General features: G+C 37.5%; 1 protein-coding gene across 1 annotated transcript in view; it reads left to right on the top strand.

Moving 5' to 3' along the window:
* Nucleotides 1-13,246, top strand: part of ENPP6 (ectonucleotide pyrophosphatase/phosphodiesterase 6) — a 116,348-nt gene that overhangs the window by 73,766 nt on the left and 29,336 nt on the right. Inside the window, exon 3 of the mRNA XM_041752211.1 lies at nucleotides 9,099-9,210. Within this exon, the coding sequence (XP_041608145.1) occupies nucleotides 9,099-9,210 (112 nt within the window). The remainder of the gene's footprint in view (nucleotides 1-9,098; nucleotides 9,211-13,246) is intronic.

Below are 13,246 nucleotides of genomic sequence, written 5' to 3'. Positions count from 1 at the left end.
AGGGAAACCAAGAGTTGGATGCATAAGTGACTGCTCCACCTTGGTGCCCCTCTTTTATTCTTTTTTTAAAAAAATTAATTAATTAATGAGAGACAGAGAGAGATTGGCAGAGACACAGGCAGAGGGAGAAGCAGGCTCCATGAAGGGAGCCTGACGTGGGACTCGATCCTGGGATCATGCCCTGGGCTGAAGGTGACGCTAAACTGCTGAGCCACCCGGGCTGCCCGGCCCCTAGTTTATTCTTGAACAGACTTATAGTATCTGATTTATGACAAGGGTGACACTTTAGAGCAGTAATGAAGGATAATCTTTTCAAAAAATTATGAGGCCTATTGAAGGTGTATGAGTGTGTGTGTGTGTGTGTGTGTGTGTGTGTGTGTGTATATCCAAACTCCTATCTAACACTATCCATAAAAATTAGTTCTGGGTAATTCCAGGTGGACTGTAGATCTAAATGCAGAATGCAAAACACAAAATTTCTAGAAGAAAACATAGGTGAATATAATATCCTCATGATCTCGGGTAAGAAAAATTTTTCTTAAACAGGAAAAAAATAGCATTACAATATAGAAAAATGACTAAGAAAGTAGAACTTCTTGAAAATTGGGAACTTCTTGAAAAGACACCATTAAGGGCAAAAAAATTAGAGAGTAAATGCAGGTATAACAAAAAGAAGTTCATATCTGGAATATATGAACAACTCCTACAAAAAATAGCCAACTCAATAGAAAACTCTAGAAGATTTGAGCCAACACTTTACATAACCAGGTATCCCAGTGGTCAGTAAACATAGCTAAAAATACTTGACATTACTATTAATTAGAAAAATGCAAAATAAAACTGCAGTGAGATAATTCTACACACCCACCAAAATGGAAAATGGTTCATTAATAAAACTGACAAATCCAAGTGATGACAAGGAGGGAGAAACTGGAAATCTCATAAAGTGCTGATAGAAACAAACTAATAAAAACAGCTTTTAAAAGCTCTTTGGATTTATGTAATAAAGTTGGACATATGCATACCCCAAATGTAGTAATTCTACCCCTACATATATTCCAACAGAAATGCATACCTAAGTGCATTAAAGGACATATACAAGAATGTTTATGTCAGCATTATTTGTAATTTTTAAAAACTGGATAGTAATACAATAAAACTTCTGTGTCTTAATCTGTATGTGAGAAATGGAAAGTTATCAGCAAAAAATACATTTTTGGTTTCCTAAAAAATAAGATATTTGAGTTAGCTTGGTTCAATTCAATAAATAATAGTAAGAATTAAAAATCAACCACAATCCTTCTAAATCAGTTACGGATTGTCTGCTGCAAGTAATAGAAAATCTAGCTAATAGTGAACAATGGATACACACTTGGGAATCTTTGCATCACGTTACAAGAAGTGCTTTATGGGGTTCATCTGCTTAACAACCACATTTTAAAAACCCTGGTCTGTTGTATCCTTTGGCTACGGTTTGGCATATTTACTTTTTTATCTTCATACATGTTACTACCTCATGGTTTCAGGATGGCTGCTGGGGGTCCAGGGATCACACCTTCATAAGCTGCATTCCAAACTGGAAAAGACAGAAAGAGGCAGTGCCAGCAAAACACTTTATCTTTCATAAGGAAGCAAAGCTTCCCACCCTTAGCTCCTCAGCAGAGCTCATGCTCCTTGGGTCATATGACCATTCTTAGCCACGAGAGACTCTGGGGAAGTAAGAGAGCTTTCCTCCTTCTACAGTAAGGGATGGAAAGGGAGGAGGGGGTTCAGAATGACTTCAACTCAGCCCAAAAATGTCTACCAAGCCAGCCAAAAAATTTGCCTTTTCTTAAATTCGTTTTCTTCTATTCATTTCCTCGATTCATGTTACATTTATTTCCATTCTTCTCCGGAAACAAATAGGCTTTAAATATTTATAAAAATGAGATCACCCCAAAACATGAGAGACACCTAACTCTGGGAAATGAACAAGGGGTAGTGGAAGGGGAAGTGGGCAGGGGGGTTGGGGTGACTGGGTGACGGGCACTGAGGGGGGCACTTGGTGGGATGAGCACTGAGTGTTATGCTATATGTTGGCAAATTGAACTCCAATAAAAAAAATTAAAAAAAAAATGAGATCACCCTTTACATACTACTTACTAGCCTCTCACCTGAAATATTATGCTAATGCATACAGATGACATGATGATTTTAATGCCTGCATCTAATTCAACCACACCACTATTGCCAAATACTTAAATTACTACTTTATTTTATAAATAGCAGTGTAATAAAGATGCTTATGTACACAACTTTCTTAGAATCTGTTCCTAGAAGTGGTCTGCAAGGCAAGCATGCATACAATAAAAATTGTGTGAATATCACCTAACTACGTTATTCTCAAAGGATGGGAGGGACTCAGGGATTCACCCCCAGGCATATGGCTCATATTGGTGTTTTCCAAATGGAAACCAATAGTGATCCATAGTGGACAGTGAAACCAATTTATGGCTTGTTAATCAGTATTTTTAAAAAAAAAAAAACCATAATAGAATAGAGTAAGAGAGTATTAGCGTGCAATGTTCATAGTTTGGTGAAACTTTTGCTTCTGCCATAAGCGTGTAAATTCTGTGCTATGTCATGAAACAATGTGAGTATTTTGCCACGAGTTACAGACAAAAAGTTTTTTAAATGCTCCTGCAGAGGAACTCTTCAGGCATGGCTTCTGGTTTCCAGCACTCATTTTTAAATTTCCATTTCTTGTTAGCTGCCTTGATAAGAAATTTTATAGCAGTAATAAATTGCGGTAGGGATGGCAGCATTTCTGATTTGCTTCCGACCTAAATGAAAATGCATCCGGTGAAGTTCTGAAAAGTAGAATTTTCAGGGTAGTTAGTATCTAGCACGTCAGTGAAAGTTTCATTTCCTCTTTACATCAAGTTACATAAGGGTTTTCTTTTTCATTTATAAGGAGTTGTATTTATTTTTAGTTAGCTGTTATGATTAATTCCTAATTTTATTGCCTGTGGTCAGATAATATTGCATGGTGGTCTATAAAATTTCTGCTTTTTGGATGTTTCTGAGATTTTCTTTGTGGACCAGAATACGATCAAGTTTTTCTGTTAGGGTTGATAAATATTGAGTATTCTATAATAATAAGATAAAATTTTCAATATCTATTGAATCCAGCTTATTGATACTAACATTAAAATCTTCTGAATATGGCTATATCTTATATATCATTTATTCTTTATTTTTTAAGCTGTCATTGAAATCTTCCACCAAGATTGCAATTTTGCACTTTATTTTCCTAAGACTACTGTGCATGTGTTGTGTATATTAATGGTATATAAACAATCATATCCATTCTCTTTTATTTTTTATTGAGATAAAATTATATTAAAATTATGTTCATTTCAGGTATCCAACAGAATAATTTTCTACATATATATGGTGAAATGATTATCACAATAAGTCTAGTTAACATCCGTCATCACACATAGTTACAAATTATTCTTTTTAATTTAATTTAATTAATTAATTTATTTTTATTTTATTATTTTTTAAAATTTTTTTACAAATTATTCTTTAAGAGGAGAACTTTTAAGATCTCCTAACATACACATCTTAACTGTTAATATGGATTTGTAGCTATTTTAGGTTTTTGAGATTAACTTTCAGGTGTCTTTTTGGTTTAGGGGGTGGGTTTTGTCCACTCATTTATATCAAACCTTTCTATGTCACTTTATTTCAAGTGTAGATTTTTAAAGTAGTTTACAGTTGGATTTTGTTTGTCTTACATTCTTTCAGAGTTTAATCCATTCACATTTATTTTGAAAGTAATATAGTTGGTTTTCTCTTGTATTATGTTTTCAATGTTAGTGCTTTCCTGGATATTTCCTTTTTAAATCCTTTTCACTTTTCATCTATTTTGATATTAGATTAATTTATATGCTTCTTTTTATTCTTTTAGTGATTTGGAAGTTATGCATATACAACTTCCAATCTTAATATTCTAATCTTTGTCTATTGCAATCAGTGTCTAGAATGAAACAACCATCCTTTTCCCATAACAACAATGAAATTGCTTTACTTTCCTTCCATGGCACTCTCCTCCAATTTTTGTTGAAATAATTTGGAATTTTAGATCCAGATTATTATATTAAACATTTTAAACATGCACTTCATTTTTCAGTAAAATACTTTCACATAGCTACGTTTCAATGTTTACTGCTATTTATTTTAAAACCTCATCTTCATTCTTGGATTCTTTTATTTTGACATATTTCTCAGCAAGCTTGAGTAGATTTTTATGGTATGGAAGGCATTTCTGTCCTCATATGTCTGAAATTGCCAGATACCATTTTAAACTAATACCTAAAGTTTTGGAGCCAGATAAAACCAGATTCAAATGTCAACTCTTTCTTGCACTTGCCCTGTGACAATGGGGAAATCTCATTAATTTTATAACTCAGTTCCTTGTGTATAAAATGGAGGCACTATTGGCATACAGGATTCATAAAGTTTATACCAAATAAAGTGTATTAACACTGGTACATAGTAGCCAGTTGATAATAGATTGTTATTATTATTATTAGTCTTTGAATAATACCATCATGATTCAACATCTTAATACAATGTTATGTATATTAAAGGTATTCGATTAAGTTTTATTATTTTAATTTTTGAGATATGATTTACATACAATAAAATGGATAGGTCATAAGAGAATAGTTTGGCACATTTTCAAAATTGCATGCACCTCTGTAACCACCACCCAAACCAAGATAAAAATTTTTTCCATAGTCATTCCTCCTTTCAGTCAACCATTCCCATCCCCAGAAGCAAATATGTTCTGATTTATATTGTTATAGATTCATTTTGTCTATTCTCAGGCTTCATATAAATGGAATCACACCATAATATATTCTTCTGCATCTGCCTTTTTTGTTCATTGTAAGATGCCACACTCCCTGTGTGGCATGTATCAGTAGTTTACTGGTTTCCACTGTGAGTAGTACTTCACAGCGTAAATATATCAAAAATTGTTTTTCCATTCTCCTATTTATGCATATTTGGGTTATTTCTAGTTTGAAGTTATTATAACAAAGGCTACTATGAACATTTTTTGTACAAGTTTTTTTGTGGATATATGTTTTCATTCCTCTTGTGTAAATACCTAGGGGGTGAAATTGCTGGTTCCTGGGTAATGTATATTCGACTTTATAGGAAACTGGCGAACAATTTTATAAAGTGGCTATATGATTTTACTCTCTCATCAGAAAATTATAGAAGTTCTAGTTGCTTATCTTCACTACCATTCAATATTTTATAAAATCTATTTTGATGTATAACCATACCGACTGCTTATATTTATTGTTGCATGGTATAACTTTCTTCCATCTCTTTTTAACCAGTCAATGTATTTACATTTTAAATTTTTTCTCTTTTAGATAGTATATATTTGGGTCTTAATTTTTTATTCAGTCTATCTCTGCCTTTTAAATAAAGTGTTTAGTTCATTTACATTTGATGTAATTATTGGTTGGATTTAAGCCTACCATCTTTGTATTATTTTTTAATTTGTCTTAGCTGTATTTATTCTTCTGTTGCTCATTTCCTGTTTTCTTTTCCATTAATTGAATACTTTTATAATTTTACTATATTTTCTCTATTGATTTCAGATTTTATTGAGTTTTTTCCTATGACTATGGATTACTCTAGCTATACCAACATGCATCCTTAACTTTTTCATATTCTGCCCTGAAATATTACATTACTTCACAACAAAGTTAGAGCTTGTAAATTTTATGATGCCATTTGTCCACTTATACATTCTTTATATTCTTATTGTCATCTATTTTACTTACACATATATTGTAAATCCCATAATATATTGTTTTAAATTTTGCTTTAAATGGTTAATAATCTCTTAAAGAAATTTCTTTTATGTTTACCCTTTCTGGTCAACATTTGTGTCATCTGGGGATCTGATTCTGTTGAATATTCTTCTCTTAATTATGAGGCATATTTTATTGCTTTTTAGTACATCTCATGATTTCTTTTTTTTTTCCATTTCATAATTTCTTATTATATGCTGAATATTATGTGACAAAGAACAGTAGAGAATGTAGCAAATGATATTTTCTCTGAGAAAGTTCCTATATCAGTCCTTTATGGTGGAGGCTAAGTCAATCTAATCTGTAGTTAAGCTGGGTCTGGGGTTTTTTGAAGCTTTAGTTAAATTTATTTTGCCACTAATTTCAAATGTCATGAAGGAAGATAAGGATGATTCCTTTATCAACAGTGAAGGCCTTGGAATTTGTCCAATGGGGAATTCTCTGTTCTTTACATAGAAAATGTAAGCTGCCTACTTTTTGAATCACTGAGTTCTTTTTCTCTCCAGCATTGCCCTCAACTTTCTGCAGCTTGGAAGTTTCCTCTCCACCCTGATATTCTGTTCCTAGCCTTTGATGAGCTGTTGCCTTGTGCTCAGTAAAGGGTTTGTGCACTTGGGGAATATTTCTCTCAGTTCTTTTGTCCTACCCCTACCCTTCAGTACATGCTGCTATGGTTCTGGAATGAGTTAAAATTCATTGTAATTTTTAAGAATAAAAAATAAAAATTAAAAAATGGATCTACTTTGCCACATGTTCTATCTTTACTATAGAATTCTACATGTAATAAAAAAGTTACTTGTATCCTCCTTCAACTTGAGGAAAGGGTAAATTTCTCAGGTGAACTACATTGCTATGCCAGTGTTAAATCCAGATTCATTTTAATCCAATAAAAAGATTAAAAGAATATATAATTGATAATATTAACAAACATAATTCTTGTTTATTATACAAAAATACTTATCATTTGATATTAAGGTGCAAGTATGAAGAAGTGTGCAGTTTCTTTGATCTGCCAAAACCATGATCAAAATTCCATTACTTGCAAACATAATACCTACATATCAGATATGCCAGAAGCAGATACCCCACCACGCTGTATAAGCCATTAAAGTTTTGAAAGATAAGTGGTGTCTTATTTGCTTCTGAATGCTGACACTGAGCAGAGAGTAGATACGGAGAATGGCCTTCATGCATTGTTGAATAAACAGCTTTGCAAGAATAATAAACATTCACAAATAACCTCCAATAGATGAAACACAGATATCTAAAGTGCTATGACCAGTCAAGATCCCACTGGCATTTCTTACCAGAATGAGTCTTTTTCAAGAACTCATGGACAGGATTTACTCTTGGGTCATCTAGCCTAATCATCTTACTCAGCAAGCAAGCCTTGGAAGGGGAGCTACGTGCCTTCTATGCCTATATTAATTGTCCTAGATAGCCCTGGTTCTCCCAAGATACCAGGCAGAGAAATGGACTCTCCCATGGAACACTCAGATTTGCTATAGTATGCTGGAGTAAGGAATTCTTGGAGGCTGCCCACCTTCTTATAAATGAACTGTAATGGACAAGCAGATATACCCAGGAGTGGAGTTCATGTGTTTCCTGACTGGGACAGTCCTTTCCCCGTCACTCCCAACTTGTCTACTTTATGTACCTCTACCTTGAGAAATCATTTTCCCTAGGCTTACAAGAATCCTCACTATCTTATCTCTTGACGTCCCTTGTCCAGAACCTTATTTCGTGTTTAGTTCCCCACACTAACCTTGTTTCTCATCTCTGAACTTTTGCTTCTCCTACTTTCTTTGCTTGGGACATCCCTTCCTTCCTACCTCTATCCCCTGACACATTGGCCAAATGCAGTCTATAAGGCTAAGCCCAACCTAGGGATTCAAGGAAGGTTTCCAGGAAGAAATAATCCCTGAAGTAAAATGTCCCTCATTTGACTTCCAATACCAGTAGGTTTTCACCTCATTTTAGACTTCACATATTACACTTTCTTCCCAAATGTCTCCTCCCATTAGACTAGACTCTGGGATGCTCCAGGGTAGAGATTCTTACTGATATATTTTTGTTCCCACTATGTCTAAACACAGGGATTAGTTCATAGTAGGTGCCCAATAATATTAGCTAACTTTTTTTTTTTTTTATGATAGGCACACAGTGAGAGAGAGAGAGAGAGAGGCAGAGACATAGGCAGAGGGAGAAGCAGGCTCCATGCACTGGGAGCCCGACATGGGATTTGATCCCAGGTCTCCAGGATTGTGCCCTGGGCCAAAGGCAGGCGCTAAACCGCTGTGCCACCCAGGGATCCCAATATTAGCTAACTTAAATTAACACTTGCTCATCCCTCTGCTGCCCTATATTTTGATAGTAGGTTTGGGTGTCTCTTCCTCAGAGCAACTATTTCTACTTGTCTAGGTCTGAGGCAGAGAAGCTGAGGCCATAGCAGCTCCTAACATCTGAATGCATTTAATTCTTTTACTTCATTTTGGGGCACCTGGGTGGCTCAATCAATTAGGCTTCTGACTTGATTTCAGCTCAGGTCATGACCTCAGGCTCATGGGATTGAGCCTCACGTCAGGGTCTGTGCTCAGCACATTTTGCTTGCCCCTCATCCTCTACTTTCCCCCCTGCTCACATGCTCTCTATCTCTACAATAAATAAATAAAATCTTTTAAAAAATTCTTTTACTTCATTTTGGGAGAGCCAAGGTCATGTCTCAGAATCCTTGCTTTAATTCAGTGATTTTTAGGATTGCTAATTTAGTGCAGTATTTCTAAGTTCAGTTAGATTACTGAAATATTCATTTTGTTGTTCCAGGATAAATCAGATACTACCTAATACTTGAATTTAGAGTAGACAAAGACACACTAAAAGACTTAGCAGTTATGAAAAATCAACGAGAAAAAAATTTGATTGAGACCTTTCTGTGTATGAATTAATTTTGCTTCAAATTGGGAAAGACAAACATTAACCAATTTTTGCTAGTCCTTGTCATGGGATGCCAGTGTCACACAAGAACAACATTGTGAACTTCTGCTTCAGTTAAACAAAACTACGGTGAAAATACGCCACCTGACAGCAATAAGTTCTAGTTCATGAAAATGAACAAAGATTTTATTTTGACTAATGGTGTTTGCTTCCTGAAATAAGTACAAAAACTTACCTTAATTATTGAAGAAAGTAACCATTTCCCATCTTTTTTCTTCTTAGGCTGTGAGGTTGAGATTCTTGGTGTCAGACCTACTTACTGCCTAGAATATAAAAACGTCCCAACGGATATCAATTTTGCCAATGCAGTCAGCGATGCTCTTGACTCCCTCAAGTAAGTGTCCCAAAGTTTTAGCCATGCCATTGTTCTCCATTGTTTCCAGGACCAATAGCAAATGCTAAAGTGAATTAAGAAGGCATGGTGCAGGTGGAATAATATCTCAGAGATGTGATGAATCTTTTGCATGATGACTGTTAACTGCTACCAGAGAATAATTGTGACTGAGTCATTTCACGTAGGGGCACTCTTTGTAAATGTTGAATTGAGAGCAAGAACGTCCCCATGGTTTTGAGACTTTCTTCTTTATGTTGATGGACAATAGAGAAGCAATATGAATGTCAACATCTCTGTAAGATTTAGTGAATGCTTGTATTTCAGAAAATGTTATTATTTGGCAAAAAGTGAGGGGAAACTGTGGTGAAGTCAATTTGAAAAAACTGCCTATTTACCCTCTTCTTGGTAAAGGATGAGACACATTAGCATGTTAGAACATAGAACCTTTTCTTCCTCCCACATAGAACAATGACACAGCATTTTAAGAATGCAGAAATCATTAATGTTGTCTGAAATAGTACATGAGAGTCTGTCAGAGAAACTGATCAACAGGCAAGGTCAGGCAAAAGCCTCAAGTCAATCTCAGAAGTCACCAGATGTGAAGTCAAGATGGGAGACCAGGTGAGGTCGACCTGAGTAATCAGCACCAAGAGGCTAAAGATGTTGGGGCTCTCACATTTCCAAGATGATGCTGGATTTGCAGTTATCTTGGCTGCCGCATGGGTCTCCTGGATGGGATCAAGGCAGATGGCCCATAGTAATCAGTGTGCAGACCAGGGAGGGACCATTATTCCTCCCAGGAGAAAGAGCCTGCTTTCAATTTGGGCAGACTCCCAAGAGCTGGTGTATTGTAGGCACTGTGTCCAACTCGCCAGCAGTAACCACATGAATTGGCTTGTAGCTAAGATTGCCCCAGATATAGGGTTCACCAATTATGAATCCCATTCTTGCCATCACCACCCCAAACATCACAGGGAACAGCAATCACCCCCACAGGACTGTACAAGGAGAAAACAATATCCCTCCCTTCTTCAGTTCTTAGAATAATTCCTCTTCCATGAGACCTACCAAGATGAGGGTTTGAGGAATAGGAAGGTTCAAGCTCTGACGGATTGGAGAGGAAATAGGTTTGAAATACTAAAAACTTAAAAGTTTAGTTTTTATTTTTTTCTGGAGGGAAGAGGGAAGGGATAGGGTCTGGAATGAACTTTAAATAAATATTATTAACTATTGAATAAATATTCTTCAACATATGGTTTGTAAATCATGTGTGTTATATGATCCTGCCTCCTACCTACTCTGCTTGCTTTTCCTTGCCCACAAGTGCTGGCAAACCACACACATGATGAACTGCAATATCGTGTTGCAAACTAGTTCGTGCAAAGCAGAGGAGCACTATGCACACAGCAGATGAGCAGAGCTAGAACTGAGGAATAGCTCTGTGTCTATACAATGCTGTTTGCAACATATCCAAAATGCTAGCCACCCCGACAGCCTGTTGCCATGTGAAATATGAATATTTAGAATATAGTTGTCATACAAATACTTCCAGATAACCCAACACTCTATTGGGGAGTATAATCCTTTTTGCATTCATCTTGCCTTGACATCTGAATGGTCCCTTACTGTATACAACCCAGTGATTCAACAGGTGGAGAGTCACTGTCACGAGAGGCTCAGGTTAACCTGGGCCTGCAGGCTGGTCCGTCCAAAATGACTTCCTTGTCCTAAGGCACATCAGATCGCCGGAGGAAGAAGTGCTAGGCTTTGTTTCCCAGAGAAGTTCCTATTCCTATTTCTCTGTTTCTCGAGAAGTTTTTGTTTTTCCATTTTCAAGCAACATGACAAAGCTAAAGGACATGAGGGAATAATATCTACCTTAGAGCTCAGCACTTAGAAAAGGGGAAGATGGTAGTGGGGGTGGTCGTGTGTTTATGTGTGTATCTTTGTGTGTGTGTGTATATGTGTGTGTGTTTAGCAAAGGCATTGGGCTCCCCTAGACAGAAAAGGCTACAAAGAATTGGCGTCCCAGGAAAGTGGCCCTGAGCTAGGCCTCTATCCGATGTGATCGGGTGCTACCACATTGCTCAATTGACACCATTCGCATTGCAGTATCCATAAATGGCCCTGAGCTCCAGGGGGGTAGCATTCACATATCTATCATGTGAACAATGCTTCTGGAGTTGGGCAGCAAGAGCCTGGGCAGGATGGAGTCAGGTCAGTACAATTGTCTTGTGGGGTCTTCATACTGTCAAAGTTAACAGGACCACCAGAAACAGCCCCCGTGAATAGTGGTTGGAAAGATGGAGATCCACCATCTCTAAAACTAGTCAGGGCTTAAAATTGGAGAGAGAGAAAAAAGAGAAGAAATGTAATAGGCCAGATGATACTTATTGCCTGTGGAAGGCGGTAAGATGATTTAGGCTCTCTTGCAAAGAAAAAGAAGGCACTTCCTTTAATGAACCTATGCATTTTTTAATTTTTAATTTTTTAAATATACTTTTAAAAATATTTTATTTATTTATTCATGAGAGAGAAAGAGAGGCAGAGACACAGGCAGAGGGAGGAGCAGGCTCAGGCAGGGAGACCTGATCCCAGGTCTCCAGGATCACGCCCTGGACTGAAGGTGGCACTAAACCGCTGAGCCACTGGGGTTGCCCAACCTATGCATTTTTAATTAAATAAGTAATTAAGTAATTTAGAGGGGGAAAGGCCAAGGGAGAAGGAGGGAGAGAATCTTAAGCAGGCTCCACACACACAGTGCAGAGCCCAACACGGGGCTTGATCTCACAACCCTGAGATCATGACATAAGCCAAAACCAAGAATCAGATACTTAACCAACTGAGCCAGGCAGACAGCCCTAACCTATGCATTTCTAGAATATGTCTCATTACCTTCTTACAAAGTAGAAAAAAGATGGACATTTGTGGGCCAACAGTTGCCCAGTCTGGAACAATCAAGGCCACTTTGCATGTAATAGCTTGTTCATGTAAGAATGTGACTCCAAGGAATTGTGAATTCTCCTGGTCCATGTATTTAGGCAAAGATGTATTAATTATTTATCTTTCTATCAGACGCCTCCAAAAGAAGGAGCAAGTGTTAGACTCCATAGCTTACCTCTTGGTTTCTGCTCAGATCTATCTCACGTTTCTGTTTATAATTTGAAGAGTGCTTAGAGTTCACACAAATGTGCAAACACGAGCATGCAGGTGCATGTGTGTACACACACACACACACACACACACATTTCTCCATATCAGTGCTACATTTAGAGTGTCTTTGTCCACTCTGCTATTAGTCTGAGAGACAGAGAGAAGGGGGTACAGGATAGACATGCTTTTACAGAAGCCAGTTCAGATTGACCGAGGGAGAGTATTTCAGCAAAGGACCCAGCTCAGCCAAGAAGCTGCACCGTTCTGTGGGAAGAGCTAATCCAACTTCCATGTTTGATCTGGGCTTTGCTATCCAGGGCTCATAAAGCTTTATTGACCCAACTCTTATCCACAGCTGATGCTACCTTAGCACTTAGACAACCTCTAGCACAGAGGAAAGAAGGGGAAGAGAATTCATGTCTTCAACACCCATCTGCTAGCATTGTGTCAAAGGTGCTATTGCACTGACCTACTTTTCTCTTACACCTACCGAATTACACAGATGTCATTCTCCCCCTCTTTCAAAGAGGCCACCGACTCTCCCAGAGTTAAGTACCCTGCCTCAGGTCGCACACAACTAGTAGGTGGTGGAGTCGGAGCCCAGTTCTGAGTGAGAGGTGCCTGAACACTTCAGAGTCAACTTCACAGCTCTCCTGGTCTACACCCATACCTTGAAGGTGCCTTGAAACTGAATCAGATGGAGAGGATGTAGCAGATGGGTCCTTTGCAAGTCACCCCTGTGGGGCAGGCGGGAAAAGGGGCATGAGTAGCTCATCTGGGGTCATAGGGTGCAGGGGCAGCAGCCACGTGAGCGGCGACAGCCACATGCAGCCCTGCCTGCCTGGAGGGGCCAGGAGGCTACTCCAGCAGACTGCCTGATGCA

Source organism: Vulpes lagopus, chromosome 4 (genome assembly GCF_018345385.1).
Source record: "Vulpes lagopus strain Blue_001 chromosome 4, ASM1834538v1, whole genome shotgun sequence".
Taxonomy (NCBI): domain Eukaryota; kingdom Metazoa; phylum Chordata; class Mammalia; order Carnivora; family Canidae; genus Vulpes; species Vulpes lagopus.
The sequence above is the reverse complement of the archived record's forward strand: the minus strand, read 5'-3'. Positions and strand labels throughout refer to the sequence as shown.